This window comes from Hypanus sabinus, chromosome 2 (genome assembly GCF_030144855.1).
Source record: "Hypanus sabinus isolate sHypSab1 chromosome 2, sHypSab1.hap1, whole genome shotgun sequence".
NCBI lineage: Eukaryota > Metazoa > Chordata > Chondrichthyes > Myliobatiformes > Dasyatidae > Hypanus > Hypanus sabinus.
Genome location: NC_082707.1, coordinates 65,698,645 through 65,720,260, shown reverse-complemented (window position 1 = coordinate 65,720,260; position 21,616 = coordinate 65,698,645). Strand labels below are relative to the sequence as shown.

The 21,616-nt window shown below is 39.4% G+C and overlaps 1 protein-coding gene across 1 annotated transcript in view; it reads right to left on the bottom strand.

Annotated features, from left to right (window-relative positions):
* Positions 1-21,616, bottom strand: part of dock10 (dedicator of cytokinesis 10) — a 179,944-nt gene that overhangs the window by 68,501 nt on the left and 89,827 nt on the right. Inside the window, exons 13-23 of the mRNA XM_059947468.1 lie at positions 14,076-14,198; positions 13,731-13,813; positions 11,361-11,483; positions 11,174-11,253; positions 8,176-8,363; positions 6,305-6,370; positions 5,189-5,281; positions 2,090-2,213; positions 1,427-1,548; positions 743-829; positions 371-463 (exon numbers count right to left, since the gene is read on the bottom strand). Of these exons, the coding sequence (XP_059803451.1) occupies positions 371-463; positions 743-829; positions 1,427-1,548; positions 2,090-2,213; positions 5,189-5,281; positions 6,305-6,370; positions 8,176-8,363; positions 11,174-11,253; positions 11,361-11,483; positions 13,731-13,813; positions 14,076-14,198 (1,182 nt within the window). The remainder of the gene's footprint in view (positions 1-370; positions 464-742; positions 830-1,426; positions 1,549-2,089; positions 2,214-5,188; positions 5,282-6,304; positions 6,371-8,175; positions 8,364-11,173; positions 11,254-11,360; positions 11,484-13,730; positions 13,814-14,075; positions 14,199-21,616) is intronic.

Below are 21,616 nucleotides of genomic sequence, written 5' to 3'. Positions count from 1 at the left end.
AATAGCTTAAAAATTAAAATCTTTCATACACATGGTTATCGATAAGCCTAGGTAAATTAAGAATCAGTCCCACGTTATAACATTATTGGTATTACATTTAACCAGATGCTAACTTTACAGGGCTGCAGTCTATTTCAAAGCATATCAGTTATACGCAGAAACATCTCTGCTTGTTAACACGATTTCATATACAGGTGTATTGATGTTACTTATGAACAAAATTATTATTTCCAAATTTAGGGGATTAATAGTTATTTTCTTTACATTCGGAGGCAGCATTTGAAGTATTAAAAACACATATAGCTTTTAATGGTCCTTAATTATGCAATTATTTCAATTTTACATCTAGTTGAACTTTGAATGATCAAACCTCTGTGCTCTTGATAAATTCTGAAGATGAAGTCTTTGATTCTCCACTTTCTATTTTTTGGCACTCCTGAAAGTAGTTATTTAGTCTTTCATCCTAATAAAAAGAAACAGAATGCAGACATTCTTAATCTTACCACATGGAAAGGGCTGGTTTTCCATTAAATAGCTCTAGACAGCAATAGTGCCTCACAGAGCTATACTGACTGGGAAGTTTATGGGTCCACAGATCTTGATTTTTTTTTTATTTACCACATAAGTGAATTTAAGGGAGTTTGTTATTATCACTTATTCCTTACTGGGAACATTCGAATAGGCAAAGGTAAACTGAAAGTTGAAAAGTACATTCACGGTAGAGTGTCACATTGGTTCATACCTGCGTATAGATTGTAGATACAACATGCACAGAGACTTTGAAGAGTGGCTTCCCTGCATCAACCCACTTAATATCAGGTCCATTTGTCTGTGTAAAAATCAAACATAGAGTAGTGATCTCCTCACTTGTTTCCTTCCTCTTTTGGTCATATCTGCCTACCTCTAGTGTATTCCTCCTCTCTGTTAGGAACTATTAGGAAGGAATAGCCTTAGTAGTCCAAGTAGCTCAAAATTCATATCATCATTATTAGCAAGCTATCTAAGAATGACCGACTGGGTGCCTAAAGCTCACATTCTAATACGAGTGAGAATCAAGGCCCAAAATTTTATGAACCTGACACTTCTGTTCTAATAGACCATAAGACAAAGGAGCAGAAGTCGGCCATTGGGCCCATCGAGTCTGCTCCGCCATTTTATCATAAGCTGATCCATTCTCCCATTTACTCCCACTCCCTCGCCTTCTCACCATAACCTTTGATGCCCTGGCTAGATCATAATGCAGAGATCATACCTTATAGCCAGTTAATGCAAACTATTTTCTGGAGCCTGACTGTCAGAATGCACACATTTGTGCATTCCCTTATCCATCCTTGTCAATAATATCTTGTTTCCCATAAGGAAAGTGTTATAGATATTCACCATTCATAATCCTTTGGGTTGAATGATATCTTTCCTTTGTTCTTACCTTCCCTGGTGTAATGTTTTGATAACTGAGATAGCCAGCTGGAAGACTGGCTGCTACAAGTATGGAATGCTCTAGTGATGCAAGTCTGCCATCTTTCAAGAGAGGTAGCCAGGCATATCCAACTACAAAGTAGAGAGAAAACAAGTAAGAACGTTGATCTTCATATTGCCAGACGATGTAAGATAATTTTCATACGTGTTGTTCTATACTAAGCAAAGTACTTCAGCAAACAATTTTAAGAGTCACATTTTGCTTGGTTCAAAATTATTCAATATTCTTTTCCTTAACAGGTCATTTATAAAGATATAAGTCTGGGGGACGTCACGTGATGACGTAGGATCAAGACGTGGAGCTCTCCCGTAAAAAAAAAACTAATAAATTAATGTTTAAGTGAAGAAAAGTTAGTAAATATTTTCTAAAAGATATGTCTGTAAAATGTATGTTCAAGCTAGCTCCATTAGATTTTTACTGAACACTATTCTTTTCCCTCTCCAATATAATCTGATACCATTTTCACAGACTAATTATCTGCTGCTTCCAAGCATCTACAAAATTTAATAAGAATTTAAAAGGAAATTTTTCTACAAAGAAATCTTATCTTTAAGGCAGTGTTTTAGAGAAAAGAGCTTATTAGAGGAAGCCATGACAAATCAGATACTTCACCCTGTGTTTCTAATGCTTCCTTCTTTTTGGAGCCACCTTTTGTAGCAAGGTCACAACTGATGTGATAAAATGAAAAAAGAATGTGATGTTTCTCATTCAGTTGAGTTGGAAGTTCAATTTTCACCTGCAAATTAGAAGTACAAAAATAGTTTTCAATATTAACTTCATCCTTACACAGCAGGCCTTGTTTAAGTCTACAGTTATGCTGTGAACTGACTGCTCAAACTATTAAATCTAACAAATACCATTCTCAGGATTGTATTGCATCTGAACAAACTGGAATCAACCCATCTCCAGAAATGGCGGCCAACACTTGGTGAAGGGAAGTGAAGCTTCTGAGCTGGATAGGCCTCTGTTTTTATCTCATTGCAACCTCAGAACACCCAATCAACCTTGGACAGGACAGGAGCTAAAGTTAGGGGCATTCCTTTACTTCGTAGGCTGCGTGCCTACTTAAAATTAATATTTGTATTACAAACGTATTTAAAACATAAGTATCATAAATGGCTTTAGATAATTTTTTTAAAAACAAATTTTCTTCCTAAATTTCAACCTGGGATTTCCATCTAAATTACAGGGGATCTCCTATTCCACAACAAACCTTGCTGGTGTAAAATCAGAGGGGACTCTCTAGCAAGAAGGTGCAAATTCCCACCAATGAATGTCACATTGCAGGTCATAGAATGAGCAGAGCAAGATATATACCAGCATCTATCTCACAACAGGTCCTGGACTTAGAGACCGTCTATATTGGCTGGAACTTGCTTGGAGGGACCTGCCGAAGGTTAGTGGTGCTCTTGAGAACATCAACCAGCACAACTGGCCCCAAAGCAGCTTATTCAAAGAGAAAACAATCTAAAACTATCCTCATAATGCAGCTGGAACTTACATTTTAAAATGTTCTTACTTGATTTCTTAATCCAGAAATCTGTTTTATTTTTATTGATTACTCTGAAGGTCATTGTAATCCTCACTGAAGTCAATCTTAAATTCTCTTTTTCTTAGCTTAATTTTAAATGTCATTCCAAATTTATATTTAACATACCTTTTATTATAGACAATAGACAATAGGTGCAGGAGTAGGCCATTCAGCCCGTCGAACCTGCACCGCCATTCAATGTGATCATGGCTGATCATCCACAATCAGTACCCCGTTCCTGCCTTCTCCCCATATCCCTTGACTCCGCTATCTTTAAGAGCTCTATCTAACTCTTTCTTGAAAGCATCCAGAGAATTGACCTCCACTTCCTTCTGAGGCAGAACATTCTACAGATCCACAACTCTATGGTGAAAAAGTTTTTCCTCAACTCTGTTCTAAATGGCCTACCCCTTATTCTTAAACTGTGGCCTCTGGTTCTGGACTCCCCCAACATCAGGAACATGTTTCCTGCCTATAGCATGTCCAATCCCTTAATAATCTTATATGTTTCAATCAGATCCTCTCTCATCCTTCTAAATTCCAATGTATACAAGCCCAGTCACTCCAATCTTTCAACATATGACAGTCCCACCATCCCGGGAATCAGCCTCGTGAACCTACCTATCTTTTGATACCTGTGATTCCTCTTTAGTTACCCCATCCCACAATTGCTAGTTGCACCTATGAATGACAAACTCTCACCCCTGAACTCTCCAACTGACCACACTCTCTGAGTCTGGCCCATTCACCTCCCTATCACCTTGGATGATATTTCAATCTCGTTTTCATCCAGTGCTGGCCCTTTTCTTACATCCTCTTCTTTCTTTCCTCCACTAAACATCACCAGACTACATCACAAATCATCCAGTTGTTCTGCAATGGCACAGAAAATGTTTTTTCCCTGAAATTCAGTTTGTTGACATTCCCCATACAAAATTCAAGCATTTCTGTAACCGGAGCAGCACAATAATGATAGCTTACAGATTAGAGAGTTATTCAAAAAATATTATCATGCTCTTCTCATCTGGTATCTCTAGAATATGTTTTCTTTCATCAAAGAATGCATAATGTTGACCTTCCCAGTTGCCAAGAGAAACTGATCCACATTAAAGCCATAGACTTTAGTATTGGCCTTCACATATCCAGCAATGACACTTGGCACTGATGAAGTCCCTCACCCAGTTAGGCCAAACCTGGCATGCTGATCTTTGAGCACAAATGGGCTGCATGCCAAAGTACTTGCTCATACACTGCATAGTGACAGATGAACACACCATCAGAGAAAAGTGCACATGGCCATTCCATTGCGTGTGAAACCTTGAGCCTTGCATATTGTCATCGAGTCATAGAAAAGTACAATACATAAACAGGCCCTTTGGTCCATCCAGTCATGACCACCTGTTTAAACTGCCTACTCCCTTCAATCTCTACCGGGACCACAGCCGTCCATACCCCTCCCATCCGTGTGCCTATTCAAACTTCTCTTAAACATTGAAATCAAGCTGGCATGCACCACTTGCACTGGCAATTCATTCCACACTCTTACAGCCCTCTGAGTGAAGAAGTTTCAACCTCATGTTCCCCTTAAACTTTTCATCTTTCACCCTTAACCCATGACCTCTAGTTGTAGTCCTAGCAAACCTCAGTGGAAAATGTATCCTTGCATTTGCCCTATACCCCTCATAATTTTGTATACCTCTATCAAATCACCCCTCAATATTGTATGTTCCAAGGAATTAAGTCCTGACCTATTCAATCTTTCCTTATAACTCAGGTTCTTCAGTCATGGCAACACCTTTGTAAATTTTCTCTGTATTATTTCAAACTTATTTACATCTTTCCTGTAGGCAAGTGACCAAACTTGCAAAGAATATTCCAAAGTGGGCCTCACCAACACATTGCATCTCCTGTGATTATTAATTGCAGGCTTTCACACAGATGTCACACGCAAGGCATAAAGTTTTACATACAATGGAATGGGCATGTAAGTTTTTCTCTCGGGGCCCTGCTTAAAGTTGGGGAAAGCTCTCCCCTCTGCATTGTTTTAGTGTATCTTTACCGGCAAATTATGATTTTAACTCGTGATTATACATGAGGAACCATTTAGTGAGATTTGTCAATGTGACGCACTATTGCCTGAATATTAATTGCAGACTTCCACACAGCACTTAGTAAATTACCTCATCATAAAAATCAGGGTTCTGGACATGATATAGGACTGCAGTCTGTGCTGCTGCTGTGAACACTGAGCCTCCTGCTTTTCCATAAATGCACTGTTAAAAAAGGAAAGTAATAAAGCTTTATTGCAAATAAAGAGAAATATCTCTCAGTAACATCATCCACCCAAGTGGCCCATTAGAGTTTTATCCTCTGTAGTTGTTAACATTATGGTTTTCTTCACTGCACAAGTAACCTTTCAAACTTGAAATGGCCCAATAAATAAAAATAACCAAGAAACATTTGAACCACAGATCACAAATATTGTCATCTTTCTGCACTTGTGAAACTATGCAATAAAGAAATTGGGCGCAACTTCCAGCCACTGCCCAATCATTTCTCAGCTGAACTCTGGCTGGTCAGTAATTGAAAACCATTGAAAGAGGGACTCAGCAACTGCAAATCAATGCCCACGGCATGTCTGTTGTAATTTTCAACCATCCCTATAAATGTCTGAACCTGGTGTAGTTATGCTCTCATTGTGTTAGACATTGGGAAGAATAAGCAGATGTTCTTAAAGAGAAAACTGGTTATAGGAAAAAAAGGACCAGAGACAGACAGTCCCCAAGCAACATGTGTTCTTGCAATGCTTTTAAAAGTGTTTAAAAATACAGATTGGCTGTTAGCACACTTGTGGTCACTTCTACACTTATTCTTAACTCAACATCCTGGCCAGCTCAACAAAAATAAAGATTTTAAAATCATGAGACCAAAGCGGGAATGTGTCATATGAACACTGGCAAGCTGGGTACTTACTACTTGCATTAAATTCAAATGCATTTTAACCAATGGTTACCCCATCAACATCTGTAAATATACAGAATGGCTCTCAGCTATGTTATTAGTAGGCCTCTCAGCCTGTGCCCAGTCTGTAACTGTGGTAGATAGTAGTTCCCAGGTCTAGGGTCAACTTGCAGCATTCTTTTCTCCCATTTGATATGAAGACACTAACCCTCCATGCACTGGCTGGCATTCACAAAGGATGTACAATGTCAGGAAGTAAATTTGTGGTTCGATATTATGGACCCAAAGTTGCTGCATTGTCACAGAGTAGCTCATAAATAGTGAACAACATTTACCTTCAATGGTTGGGCATTTTCTTCATCTGAACTCCTAAACTCAATCCTCACCGCTAAATTTCTTGCCTGCAAAAACACAAATTATATTAATATTTCATAACCCTTTGGGATTGCTCACATAAAATGAGAATGAGCTCGCGCTAAGGTTTAGCAAACACTACAAGTGCATGTTTCTTCTTTCACCACCCATGATTTACATCCATCAACTCTAAAATCATCAAGATTAACACCTAGATCTGAAAAAGGCAAATATCCCATCAGATAATAAATAAAGTTCATGGAATCATGATAACTCGATAAATTAGTATAAACTGAAAAATAACAATGCTGATTCAACTAATTCAATGTAGAGCAAATAGAGATATCAAAACTTTCAGGATACTTACACCTAAAACAAGTAACTTATTCCAACAGCTGTACAGTCTTGTATGAAAATAATGTATTTCACAGTAATAGAATCCTCTGAGGCAGTTCACATTTGTTAGTCTATTTCTTTTCAAGCTGCCATTTACAAAGGTGATATCGGTCTGAGGATTTCTATCACCATGAACATGCAATAAGGTAGAGATATGATGACGAGATTTTTGCAATGTTCATCAGAAGGTTCTGCAGAGTTTGAAGGCAATGCTGACATTTAGGTGCAGTGTGTGCATCAATGTGTTCTGGGCCCCATGATGGTGGACTTCAGCACAGAAGTACTGTACCACTGCAGAGCGCCTAACTTCTCCCCTGAACTCATTGATGGAAGAGTTGTAACTTACTGAGCTGAGAGTCTAGGCATGACTTTTACCTGTCCATCACATTGACACTAGCTACAGTTGGCTCATTTAGTTCATTCCTATCCAGCTGAATAAGGTCACGTAGCTTCATTAAAATAATAAATTTGATGAGGTTTTATTTCTTTTTTTTATATTTTACTGTACATTTGGGTTGTTATTTAATTAATAATAGCCCAATGTGTTTTCAAATATATAATTTTATAAAAGCATTTTAATTTTTTTTAAATGATATAATCAGTTTCTGTTGTCCCTGCAGCAGTACCTTAGGATGATATGTTTGGAGATCTAGTCATTCTGTTCCCTGGCATAACTGCAGAACCAGTGCCCCATGGTCATTGACAGCCTTCCAGCCACAACAGGGTAATGTGGTTATAATAGCATAATATAATTAGACTAGTGTACGTGGTGAGCGTGATCCAATCCAACCCCTTTACTTATTAAACAAATACTGTCCCAAATGCTTCTCTTTAAACATTAACATTAATATTCCATTGCATTGAGAGTCAAAGCACTGAGATCATTATTAAGCTGAATATATTAATTTATTTTTCTAAATTACAGTAGCCTTCCAATTGTGTCAGTAGAAATTTGTGTCAGATCTACTTTAAGTGCTGGCAATAAGAAGGCAATCAGCAAAAAAAAAGGTGAAACTAAAGCTCAGGCTATCAACCCTGAAACTGATACTTTTCCACTGAAATCTAGTCAATTCTATAAGAAGCTGCACACATTTATTGCTTCTAGACTGAACTTGGAAAACAAGACAGTATTTTCCACAATTTTTTTTATATTTCTTGTGCTCTATTGTAAGTGTTAATAGAGGTAACAATCCAAGTGTAAAAGCTGAATTTTAACAGTTTCCCCAAGTAACGAGCATCATGTGCTGAGCCTTGGTGATGAGTTGAGCAATACTAGACTTCCGAAAAATATGAACTGTTAAAGATATCAGCATATCCTTGATTTTAGAATGGCTCCCAGGGGCTTTGTGATTTGTAGCGTAAGTGCACCTGGATCAGAGTACTTTATTTGAGACATTCACAATGTCCGAAGAAGATCCAGATGTGAAACAGAACACCATCTGCTTGTATACCTTACCTTGGCAAAGCACTTTTGACCATCATATTTTAAATGTTTAGGGTAAATATAAACATGATTTTTATATATCATATAAGGCTGGGAATATTTTGCAGATTCTTGCACAAACTCTTCAACCTCTATGGTAGGTTCATTCACATTTGGGTCCTCGAATGGTTTAATAGGTACGTAGGATGAGGTAACACAATCTGAAACAGATAAATTACATATTCATTCCCATTTCTTTGCTTTTACTTCGAAGCTCGATTTGAACTTATCTAACTGTAGCTCACATCGCCTTGAATGAAGCATGATACTTAGTTATTTTTACACAACAACTGTAGCAGCTAAAAGTAGAACTCTTCCTACATTTTATATAACACCAAAATTCCAATAAATGAATTTGTACTGTCAATTTCACAGTCCTATGGAATCTTCACCACACCACGTCTTTGATATTGATATTCGACATCCTGGCGGCTGCCCATGTGTTGAGGATTCCACATAGTGTACGGGGCAAAGCAAATAATTTACAAATGAAATAAAGAATCTGAATCTGGTTTATATCACTGGCATGTGCTGTGAAATTTGTTAACTTAGCAGCAGCAGTACAATGCGATGCATGATAATATAGAAAGAAAAAAATCAACTACAGTAAGTCTTTTTATGATTATTAACTAGTTAGATTAAAAATAGTGCAAAACAGAAAAAGTATTTAAAAAATGTTACATGGTGCTCATGGGTTCAATGTCCATTAAGGAATCATATGGCAGTGGGGAAGAAGCTGTTCCTGAATCACTGAGTGTGTGCCTTCAAGCTTCTGTACCTCCTTCCTGATAGTAACATTGAGAAGAGGGCATGTTCTGGGTGATGGGGATCCTTAATAATGGACACCACCTTTCTGAGGCACCGCTTCTTGAAGGTGTCTTGGATACTAGGACGGCTAGTACACAAGATGGAGCTGACTAGATTTATAACTTTCTGTAGCTTCTTTCTGACCTGCGCAGTAAACCCCTGTACCAGACCGTGATGCAGCCTACCAGTATGTTCTCCATGGTTCATCTGTAGAAGTTTGAGTGTTTTTGATAACAAACCAAAGCTCCTCAAACTCCTAATGAAAAATAGCTGCTGCCTTACCTTCTTTATATAGCTGTATCGGTATGTTGGAACCAGGTTAGATCGTCAGAGATCTTGACATCCTGGAACTTGAAACTGCTCACTCCCTCCACTTCTAATCCCTCTATGAGGATTGGTATGTGTTCTCTCATCTTACCCTTCCTGAATCCCACCATCAGCTCTTTCATCATACTGATGTTGAGTGTAAGGGTGTTGCTGCAACTAGCTGGTACATCTCCCTCCAGTACGTCCTCTCATCTCCATCTGAGATTCTACCAACAATGGTTGGTAGACAATATAAAGATAAATATAATGCAAATAGCAATTATTATGTGACTCTCTTGGGCTAGAAAACTGGTTCAAATTATCTCCTGAGGAGCTCAAATCTTTTGGATCTAATTATTACTGGACTATCTCTGAATGGAGATTAAAATGCTGCCATGGGGCACTTGTGCAGCTCTGATGGGACTCAGTACCAGCTCCCCATAGATTCCTGCAGCAGATTAAAGCTTGCACAAGTTCAGAGGCCCATTTAAAATAAATGGGAGAGGTGAGGTGCAGGAAGAGAGTGAATCATTTGATTTAATTGCTCATGATTGTCAGAGACATTCATAACCATTTAAATAAAAGAAGTATTGGACCGCCATTGGTCAAGTTCAGTGGGTGAAATGTAGGTGATGGCATCTCACTGGCTATCAAAGACCGTCTGTCAGAGTGTTGCTGAGAGAACCCTATCCTCACAGATATGCTGGGAGTCAGGATTGCAGTAGGCATCTGCAACCTGGGTCACAATGGGGAAAAGTGCATAGTCCAGTGACCCAAGGGTAGTGGTCAAGAGATCAGAGTATGCGAATACCTGAAGCTAAGTTTTGAGAGTTAGAAAATGTAAAGCAAGGTAGACTCTTGCCTGAGGATTAATCCAACACATACTCTGATGAATAATTGGAACACAAGACTGGAAGATTTATCCTGTAGACATTTCCAATGTACAGTGCAAGAGAAATATTTCCCCATAGATATCAAATTCTAATAAATGAGACATTGAGAAATACATACCATAACAGAATATTTCCTACTTCAAAATTTACTCTCAGTAGATACAGTTTTAAACCTCTGATTATTGTTTCATACAGACATTATATTGACTGCCAGCTTTTACCTGGACAGAAGATGGAGCCTCATGTGTGAGACAGGAAATACCAAACTTCTGCTCAGCTGATCACTGTCCTGGGACAACTGCACCTTGCAGTGAGGCTAATCATCGTGCCAAGCCAGAGGCGCTAATTTCCGCAGATTTCCCTGCACTCAAACTATGCTTTCTGTGCTAGGTTCGCCTAGAGACCCAAGGTAAGTACAAGGCAACTTTATTTCCTTAAGTTTAAATATGTTGATTCAAATTTTTAAAATTAGTTCCTGTTATTTTTGCATTTTAAAAGAAGAACGCGAAGATGTTTAATCGTGCTTTTCCATTGTTAATTGTTTTTTTTTTGTATGTTTCTGAATGCAGAAATATTCAAAGCATACCATTCTTCTTGAAAGCTGTTAAGTCTAGAAACGGGGTTTACAAAGCTCCCAAAGCATTTTGGGGGTAAAGCTTGCAAACTTCCATTAAGAAGTCCTGGTAATGCATGAGAGAGATCTCACCTCATTTCATCAAATGAGGGCTACCTTCCTTCACCACAGTTAAGAGGGATTTTTAAAGGCACACATATTGTAAGCTTGGGTGACTCATCATTTCACAGAAAATCCAGCACCATATATGTACAAAATTTTCTTCTGTTTCTCTTTGATTCAATACAGGATGGAAATCCCTCCATTAATATGGTACCGCAATATAGTTATAGAAGTAAATACAGAATCAAATGTGGTTATGAAAATAGAATAAAGAAAATAAATCTCATACTTGGATGTTCCATGGGGACAGATTGCACCGATATATCAAGATTACCAGGTATGATCTGCATTTTGCTCATTTTGTCTGCTCTGTATGCAAAAGAATATAAAGGATCTTATTAGGTTAGGAAAACAATTCATCAATAATCACAATATTTTAAGTTTCTGAAACTACAGGAAGTGAAGACTGCCCATACCTTTTGAATTCCATGACTAATTTTAGCACGTCATCTGTTGAAATTTTACTGTTTTCTTGCCTGAAGAGAGGAGAGAAGCGAGACTCTCGATCTATTGATCCATGATTGTCTTTGAACACTGATCTGAAAGACAAAGGGCATTGAAGAGCACTGTCAAAAGTGAACAGCTTGGATAATGCTGTTGAGTTATGGAGCAACTACAGCAGAATAGTGTCAATTATTAAATAAACAGACTCCTATTTCCTCAAAAATACTCCCCCAGAAAACTGATAGAAGTGTGAATTGGTCATGCTGCAGAGAAGAAGCAAACTCAGGTTACGAGAACAGCCAAAAAGGATTATCACTCAAACCAGTGAAATCGAAGGAAAGAATGAGAATGAGAGTAAATTAAGTGTCAAATCAGGGACAGAAAATGACAGGAAGAATCAGTAAAACAAATGTAACATTTGGCATTTCAAATGTACAAGGCTTTCCTTAAGGAGTCAAAATCTGAAAGGAAAATGGTTAGTGTGAGAAAGTTCAATTGCCTATTGTTAACTCTTAACAGATTTACGCTACACATACCACTAAAAAGAAGCATATTCTTGCCCATAAAGTGCCACTTAGAAGATACTGTAAAAATGTGGAAGATGGTCTTCTAGTCGGACGAGACTAAAGTGAAAATTCTTGGCCTCAACAGTAAGTGGTACTTGTGGCATAAATCTAATACCATGCATCAGCTAGGTAACATCATCCCTAGTTTAAAGTATGATGGAGGTAGCATCATACTATGGGGATGCTTCTCAGTAGCAGGGACTGGAAATCTGATCAGGACTGACAGGAAGGTGCGTGCTGCTAAGTACAGAGAGTTCCTGGATAAAAGCCTGTGAGCCCCTGCCAGAAAGCTTAAATTTGAGAGGAGGTTTGTCTTCCTTCAGGGTAACGTCCCAAAGCGTACTGCCACAGCAACCATGGAGTGGCTTCAAATGAAGAAAATTGATGTCCTTGAGTGGCCCAGTCAGAGTCTTGACCTTAACCAGATTGAACATCTCTGGCAACACCTCAAGATTGCTGTCCACCACCATTCCCCTACTAATCTGGCAGAACTTGAGCAAGTTTGCAAGGAGAAATGGGCAATTTATGCTCCATCATGTTGTGAAAAGCTAATAGAGACTTATCCAAAGAGACGTTTGGCTGTAATAACTGTGAGAGCTGGTTCAACGAAGTACTGAGTAAAGGAGGATGAATATTTTTGAATTACGAGGGGTGATTGATAAGTTGATGTGCAAAGGTAGAAGGAGTCAATTTTAGAAAACCTAGCACATTTCTTTTTCAACATAGTCCCCTCCTACATTTACACACTTAGTCCAGCGGTCATGGAGCATATGGATCTTGGACCTCCAGAAAGAGTCCACAGATGGGTGATTGATAAGTTTGTGGCCTAAGGTAGAAGGAGACAAGTTATTAACTGCAAACTTTCTGCATAATCACTCAAAGAGTTGACCTGAATGTGCACGTAAAGAGAGCTGTATAACTCATCTCCTTCTACCTTAGGCCACAAATTGTGTAGGAAAGATAATACCATTGTTTCTAGGGGAATAATAGTCAAATATATATGAAAGCAAATGTACATTCAAGCACTACCTAGAATCTTTTTGAAGTATTCTCTTTAGCAATTTCCTTGTAGTAGAAATAAGTCCTGTCCTCACACAGATCAACCCCTCAATCATGTGTGACAGTGCAAATGTGCAAAAAATGGGGTAGATAGGGCAGTTGTGAGCCAACAACAGAATCAGAAATGTACACGATCATTAGCTGCAACCTCATGCCTTGCAGAGCTTTCCCTCTGCTATTTCAATCATGCAACAGGATTGACTCCAGTTGAGTGAGGTGGGTCTATATTTTGAAACACACTACCGAACATGTGGGGTGTGGGATGAGCAGCAGTTCTGGAACTGTTCAAGAAAGCAGGTCACCACATCCTGCGTAAGTACAATTATAGATAGGCAATAGATGCTGACTTTGCTGGTGACACCCAGACCCCCTAAACATAGATAAGTAAAACACAAAGTAATACTATGCATGGCATTGGATTCCAATCAATGGAGCCTTCGGCAATGCACTCTGAACATCTTTCACTACAGTTGTCAGTACAAATAGGAAACTATGTATGGTTCATAACCAAAGCTGTATACTGCTTTAAGTATAAATGAATTCTACTATTAATATTGAAGAATTCTCTAGCAACTTAAAAAAATTGGTTTGTTTTTTACAATTCAGAACTAGTAGGACTATTGAAAGATGTTTATAGACCCAAACTCTAGAAAATATATAATCCATGTGCATCTTTTTATCTTAGTATCAATTAGATTATAATTAACATGTACATACCTTACAGCCCAAGCAAATGGCATCCGGTATTTTGCCAACTTATTACAAAATGGCTTGTTAGACTTCAAAACTTTCTGTGCGGTCTTGAAAAGAAAGCAGGGAAATATGACTAAATATAAATGATTGCATATCTTTGTTTTAAATTTCAGCTTTGAAATAAATATTTTTCTTTTGCATTTTAGCGTCGTTGCAGAACTACTTATTAAGAAGCAGCTCTTGTGGGGTTATATTCAGCACAAAAGCAGTTCATTCGTTTATTGCTGCATTTATGGGGGAATTATTATTCAGGACAACGTAAAAATATGTATCATTAATGCTAAGCATTGAATAGATATAAATACATACCTTGCTGGTGTCTGAGCTCTTAATGTAGGGCTCAGCACAGCTTTGAATGCTTCCCATTAGGATTTTCTCTATTCTTGCCACCAGCATGATGTCCGTGTGGGGGTTTGATACAGAGAAAATGCCCTGCATATCAAATTATAATTCAGAAATTTAGTTCACATTTTCCAGAGATAAAGATTGAGTAATAAAGGAGAATTACTGCACACTATTTTAAATATTACATATAAAATGCCTAAAAAGATGAAGACCGCAGCTGTTGCATTCTTAAGATGTGTTAGGAATTGTAATGAGGATCAGGCATAAATAAATAAACTCAAGTTCAGTTCTCAAAGAGTTATTTTTATAAGTGTATTCTAATGCTTTAGGGACCCATTCTTTGCAGATAGCAGAAGAACATCATTTAAAATTGCCTTTGAGCAACAGGAAACCAATTAACCAAATTACTTTCTAATGAGTCCCACAAAAGTGCTTTTAGAGTCAACACCCATGGACAAACAAGGTACCAGAGTTGATAGCGTTCCCAGCATTCCCTGAAAAACTGAAGTTGGGATATCTTGTTGCTCCCTCTGATGGCAAAAATGGCTTTCTGCTACACACACAAAATGCTGGACGAACTCAGCAAGTCAGGTTTTTGGTCAACATTTTGGGCCGAGACCCTTTGACAAGACTGGCTTTTTCAATCATCTATGTTCTTGAAGTAGCTGGCAGTTTCTCAGTGATGTGAATTACTGAATATTTCAGCAATATAATCAGTAGTATTATCAGTAATTACCAAACCCACAGACAAAGTGGGTGCTATTGTGTCATGGTGGACTGACCTCAATCTTGCTGAGGTGAAGTGGCAACTCTCAGACACCTCCTCTTATCTACCCCTTGAAGGAAACCCCACTCTAGACCATCAGAAAATTGTCTCCAACACCATCACTGACTTCTTCAACTCTGGGGAACCCCTATCTACTGCCATCAAACTCATAGCTCCCTTACCCTGCACTGCTCGCTTCTACCTTCTACCCAAGAAATGCAAACATGACTGTCCAGGTAGGCCGATTATCTCTGCTTGCTCCTACCCCACTGAACTTGTATCCTCATACCTCAAATCCATTCTAGTTCAGTCCCTTCCTACCATTGCAACACTTCTCATGCTTGTGATCTGCTCAATAACTTTCAATTCTCTGGCCCCGACCACCTCAATTTCACCATGGTTCTCCAGTCCCTAAACACTGCTATCCCCCATAAAGAAGGCCTAAAATCTCTCCTCTTCTTTCTGAACAAAAGACCAACCAGTTCCCCTCCGACACTACACTCCTTTGTCTGGCAGAACTGGTCATCATCCTCAAAGATTCCTCTTTCGGCTCCTCCCACTTATTTCAAGTTTGAGGGGTAGTTATGGGCATCTGCATGGGCCTCAGCAATGCCTGCCTTTTCATTGTCTATGTAGAACAGACCACATTTTAAGCCTTCCCTGGGTAACGCTCTCCAGCTTTTTCTCCTCTACATTGACGACTGCATCGGTGCTGCTTCATGCACCCAGGCTGAGCTCGTCAGTTTCATCAACTTTGCCTCCAGCTTCCACTGCCCTTAAATTCACTTGATCAATTTCTGGCACCTCCCTTTGCTTTCTCGATCTCTGGAGATAAACTGTCTACCTATATTTTTAATTAGCTAGTGCTTCCCATGACTTTATGCCCCTTCCCACCCTATCTCATGTAAAAATGCTATTTCCTTTTCTATGTTCCTGGAATGAAGCATTCTTTTCCAGGGCATCAGAGATGTCATCCTTCTTCAAGAATGGGTTTCCATTCCTCCACCACTGACACTGCCCTCACCCACATCTCCTCCTTTTCCCAGACATATCCACCGCCTTAATAGGGACAGAGTTCCTCTTGTCCTAACCTATCATCCCATGAGCCTCCATTTCAACACATCATTCTCCACAACTTCTGCCAACTGTGAATCTGTTGTATCTGATGCTCTCAATGCAGCCCCCTCTGCATTGGTGAGACCTGTCATAAACTGGGGGACCAACTTTGTCGAGCAGCTCTGCTCCATCCGCCAAAAGTGGTATTTCCCAGTGGCCAACGGTTTTAATTCCGATTCCCCTTCTTGTTCAGGTATGTCAGTTCATGGCCTTCACTTGTGCCATGATGAGGCCACTCTCAGTGTGCAGGAGCAACACCATTTGGGTAGCCTCCGACCTTCTCCTTCTAATAAGAAAAATTCCCTCCCCCCCACTTCATATTCTATTCCCCACTCTGGCCTCTTACCACTTCTCTCCTGCCTATCACCTCTCCCTCCTCCTTCCCATTCTCCTATGTTCCCCTCTCCTCTCCTATCAGATTCCTTCCTCTCCAGCCCTTTACCTTTCCCACCTTCACCAATCACCTTCTAGCTATGATCTTTCCCCTCCCCGCACCTTTTTATTCTGGCATCTCTCCCCTCCCTTTCCAGTCCTGAAGAAGGGCCTCAGCACAAAGCGGCGACTGTTTATTCATTTCCTTAGAAGTGGCCTCACCTGCTGAGTTCCTCCAGTATTTTGTGTGTGTTGCTTTGGATTTCCAGCATTTGCAGAATTACATGCATTTGTACATTACTGAAGCAGATTGGTTCCCATGAGCAATACAGTAGTCTTAAACATAATAGGAGACCCTTCAATTTACTTGAATTAGGTTTATTGTGAGTCCATTCTTAATGCCCATGATCAACACATAGTCAGTAAATTGATCATCAATAACCATGGATAAATGGAATGAAGGTTAACATTAAAAAAGGAGAAAAATTGGATGTTGCTGAAAACCCCTTTGGGACTGTAATGCATAATCAATCCGTTTAATCCCCTGGAGACTATATGCTTTATTGTAAAACAAAAATGGGAAATGATGGAAATACTGAGAAGGTCATGTTGCCTCTGTGCAGAGAAAAACAAAATTAACATTTCATGTCAGTGACCTTACATCTGATCATGTAAAGTTTCTGAGCTTGAAACATTAACTTCATGTTTCTCTCCAGGAATGCTGAGCATTTCCACATTTTCTCCTTCAGTCATATTCTCATTATCTGTAGCTTTTTGTTTGAATTTGATTCTGGCATCTGAACTGTTGATTCAACTGTGACAATGTCAGCATTGGTCATCTGGCAGTGTGGTTGTTATATTTGGCGATTGTGGCAAGTTATTGTTAGGTGTCAGTAGCTCCCACTGTAACTGGATCTTGGATTTTCTGATGAAGAAACAACAGAAAATCTGTATTACCAGCAGTATCTCCGGCTCCATCATGCTGAGCACCGTTACCCCACCAGGGCTGGGCGCTCAGCCCAGCTGCTGTTCATACTGCTAACACATGACTATACTGCCAAATTCAGTTCTAACCACATCGTTAAGTTCGCTGACGATATAACAGTGGTTGGCCTCATCTGCAACAATGATGAAAGAGCACGTAGAGAAGAGGCAGAGAAGATTGTACACTGGTGTAAACACAACAACCTGAGTCTCAGCGTAGACAGAATTAAGAGATGATTGTGGACTTCTGGAAGGTGTATGCTAAATATTCTTTATTGCATTTCAATGGTTTCTCCATGAAGAGAGTCAGGAGCACCAAGTTTCTTGGCAGGCATGCTACTGACAATCCCACCAGGTCCCTCAACACCAGCTCTTTAGCCAAGAGAGCACAGCGGTGCCTCCACTTCCTGAAGACACTGAGTCAAGCAAGGATTCCACAACCCTTCCACCCCACTAATGACACCACTACCAGAGTTATATTGTGACTGTCCCGACCAGCTGCATCACTATGGGAGCCTGCAAAGGATTGTGAACAGGCTAGAAGGCTGAAAATATCATTGAGGTCTCTCTGCGCCCCCCATCCCCCATCCAGACAGTATATCTGAAGTACTGCATTCGCGGTGCCTCCAGCATTGTCAAAGACTCCTCTCACCCCTTCCACAATCTCTATGACATCAGGCAGAAGGTACTGCAGCATAAGAAGCAGAATTGTCAGGCTGGGTAACAGCCTCTTTCCCCAGGTTGTTCAAATTCCGAACACTCTGGTGCCATCCAGTACACAGGTACACCTTGCCTGAATGATGTGCCACCAAACCCCACCCCTGCAGTCCCCAACTCACAGACACCCTCTCATCCTGCACTGGTCACTGTTTATCTTTTATTATGGCTGTTTCACATATTTATATGACTGATAGTTATTTATTATAACAGTGAGTCTTAAATAAACATTCATATTGCAGTTTATGCCAACCTGTCAATCTCAGGGACTTGTGCTAACATTATTTAGTGGCTGTATTGCCGGATTGTAACTACATGTGCTCTGTATGACTATATATTTCATTTAGCTGTACACAAGAATGATAATAAATTTGAACTCAAGTGGTGAGGACAACAGCCTGACAATGAGAGGCCAACTTTTGACTCTTCATTACCACTTTCCTAGCTTGTATGGTGTCCTAAAAAATGGAAGATATAGCAAATACCTTATGTACCCATATTTAAGTTTGCTGACAACACCGCTGCTGTTGGCCGAATCAAAGGCGGTGACAAATCGGCTAATAGGAGGGATATAGAAAATCTGGTTGAACGGTGCCACTACTACATGCTCTCACTTAACGCCAGCAAAAACCAAGAGCTTATTTTTGACTACAGGAGGCAGAAACCAGAGATCCATGAGCCAGTCCTCATTAGGGGTCAGAGATGGGACAGGGCCAGGAACTATAAATTCGTTGGCACTATCACATCAGAGGATCTGTCCTGGGTCCAGTACGCACGTGCCATCACAAAGAAGGCACAACAGCACCACTACTTTCTTAGAAGTTTGTGAAGACTTGGCATGTCCTCTAAAACTTTGACACACTTTTAGAGAGAGTATCCTGACTGGTTGTATCACGGCCTGATACAGAAACACCCAATGGCCAAGATCTGAAGTTCCTACAATAAGTGGTGGATATAGCCCATTCTATCAAGGCAAAGCCTTTTCCACCATTGAGCACATCTACAAGTCCTGTTGCCACAAGAAAGCAGCACTCACCACCAGGTTCAGGAACACCCTCTGAGTGAAGAAGTTCTCCCTTTAAACTGTTCACCTTTCACCATGACGTCTCATTCTAATCTCATAAAACCTCAGTGAAAAAAACCTGCTTATATTTATCCTATCTATATCCCTCATAATTTTGTATAGCTCTGTTAAATCTCCCCCCATTCATCTACACGAAAGGGAATAAAGTCCTAACCCTTTCAACCTTTCCCTATAATTTTCAAGGACAACTCACATTCACAGTATTATTTATTTATTTATTATTAGGTTTATTTAGCAATAAGGGCCAACATTCCATTTTCTTTCCTATTTGCTGCTTTTATGTACATGCTATCTATGCTTCGCATGTGTCAGGACATCCAAATACCCCTTTATGGCTGTATTTTGTCATCTTTCTCCATTTTTGCAAGACCCTGCTTTTCTGTTCTTCCCATCAAATTTTCTAAGCTCAGAAAAACCACATTTTATTCCATCTGCTATGCCCATTTGCTTAACCCATCCAAACCCCTCTGAAGACTGTCAAAGACAATCTTGCCACTGTGTATCTATGTTCTGTAGAAGGTACAAGTGCCTCAAGACTCGCACCACCAGGTTCTAGAACAGGTACTACACCTCAACTATCAGGCTCTTGAACAAAAGGGGGATAACTACACTCATTTAAAGGCTCTTTTATCTTGCTATTTCAAGCTTGTTATTCATTGCTAATTATATCTGTATTTGCATAATTTTTTGTCCATTGGTTCTGTTTACAGTTACTGTTCTATAGAATTGCTAAGTATGCCCACAGGAAAGGAATCTCAGGGTTGTATGAGGTGACATGTTTGTACTCTGATAATAAATTTTACTTTAACTTTGACTTTTACCTCAGATATTGTGTATATTTATACTGCTCTTATAAGGTAGTCAAAGTGAATCACCAATATTCCAACTGGAGAAAAGCGCATATTAAACTCAAATATGTATACTTCTATTCCTCAAGTGTTCAGATATTATTACTAACATGACTAAGGCAAGTGGTAATTAGTTATGGTACATCAAAAGTTTGTTTTCAGTTGACTGGTACTATTCTGCAGAATGATTGAATAAATTTATAATAGAATATACAGTAGTTCTCTTTTTGCTACTTTTATGGTAATCTCCTCCAGATATTAGTAATCAGATTTGAAACCTACTCAGTTAACAATAAGTTACTTGGAAATAGTTGCATCAAAGTAGATTTTTAAAAATCCTGCGCTGCTTCACAGAAGTATCATCAAATAAAAATGACACTGGGTTAAAGGAGATAATATTAGAAGTGAGAATTTCCCACCCATCCCCTTCCCCATCTACTCTGCTAACTAAACATGTACATTTTTCTTTCCCTGTTCTGACAAAGATCCAAGATCCAAAATTCTAACTCCATTCCTTTCTGTGCAAATGTTGCCTTTTGAGTGGTTTGATCATTTTCTCTTTTTATGACCATGTTCAAAAGTCCAAGGTCCAAAGGTCAAATCTAATCTCCGAGAAGTGTATACGATATACATCCTGAAATGCTTTTTCTTCGCAAACATCCATGAAAACAGAGAAGTGCTACAAAGAATGAACAACAGTTAAATGTGAGAAACGCAAAGCTCCCCCCATGCATAAGTAGCAGTAAGCAACAACCTCTTCCACCCACCAGCAAAAAAAACGCCTATCAGTACCATCACCGAGCCCAAGCAATAGCAAAGACACAGACCAAAGTTACCACAAAGGCCTCAGATTTCACTGAATGTGTTATTCAAAGACAGTCACGCAGCATTTAGTGCAACACCATCACAGCTCAGTGCATCAGAGTTTGGAGTTCAGTTCCGATGTCAACTGTAAAGCATTTGTACGTCCTCCCCATGATATGTGAGTTTCTCCTCCAGGTGCTCTGGCTTCCTCCCACATTCCAATGGTTATTGGGTTAACTGGTCATTGTAAACTGTCCTGAGGTTAGGCTAGGGTTAAACAGATGGGTTGTTGCCAGTGTGGCTCACTGGCTGCAAGTACCTGTACCATACTGTATCTCTAAATAAATGAAAGAGGTTGTTTGAAAGTGGTTCTGAGAGGTGGAGAGGGAAAGCCATGTATAAACCACAACTGCAAAATTGTGCAGAGTTACAGATACCAGTCTTAAATGTGATACTGATCTTTAAAGGAGTGCAGATGAGATAGATTTACCAGAATGAAACTTGAAGTACACAAACTTAACATATGTTAAGAAGGCTAAAGGATAGTTGGGTGATTGAAGTAAAATTTTGGAGATAATTTGGGGAATTTATCGGCACAGAGAGATAACATCCTTTCTGCTCATTAGGCAGACTAGAGCGAGCAGCTTAAAGTCTAGACCAGGCTTTTCAAAAATGATTTTGGATCCACCAGACACAATTGATGGTGAAAGCTTGGAATTCTTTTCTTCAGACAGTTTTTAATGCTAGATTTCAATTAATCAAAGTGCTAAGGAAGAACTTGAGTGATGAAACGAAAAATTTCTGTATTCCACGG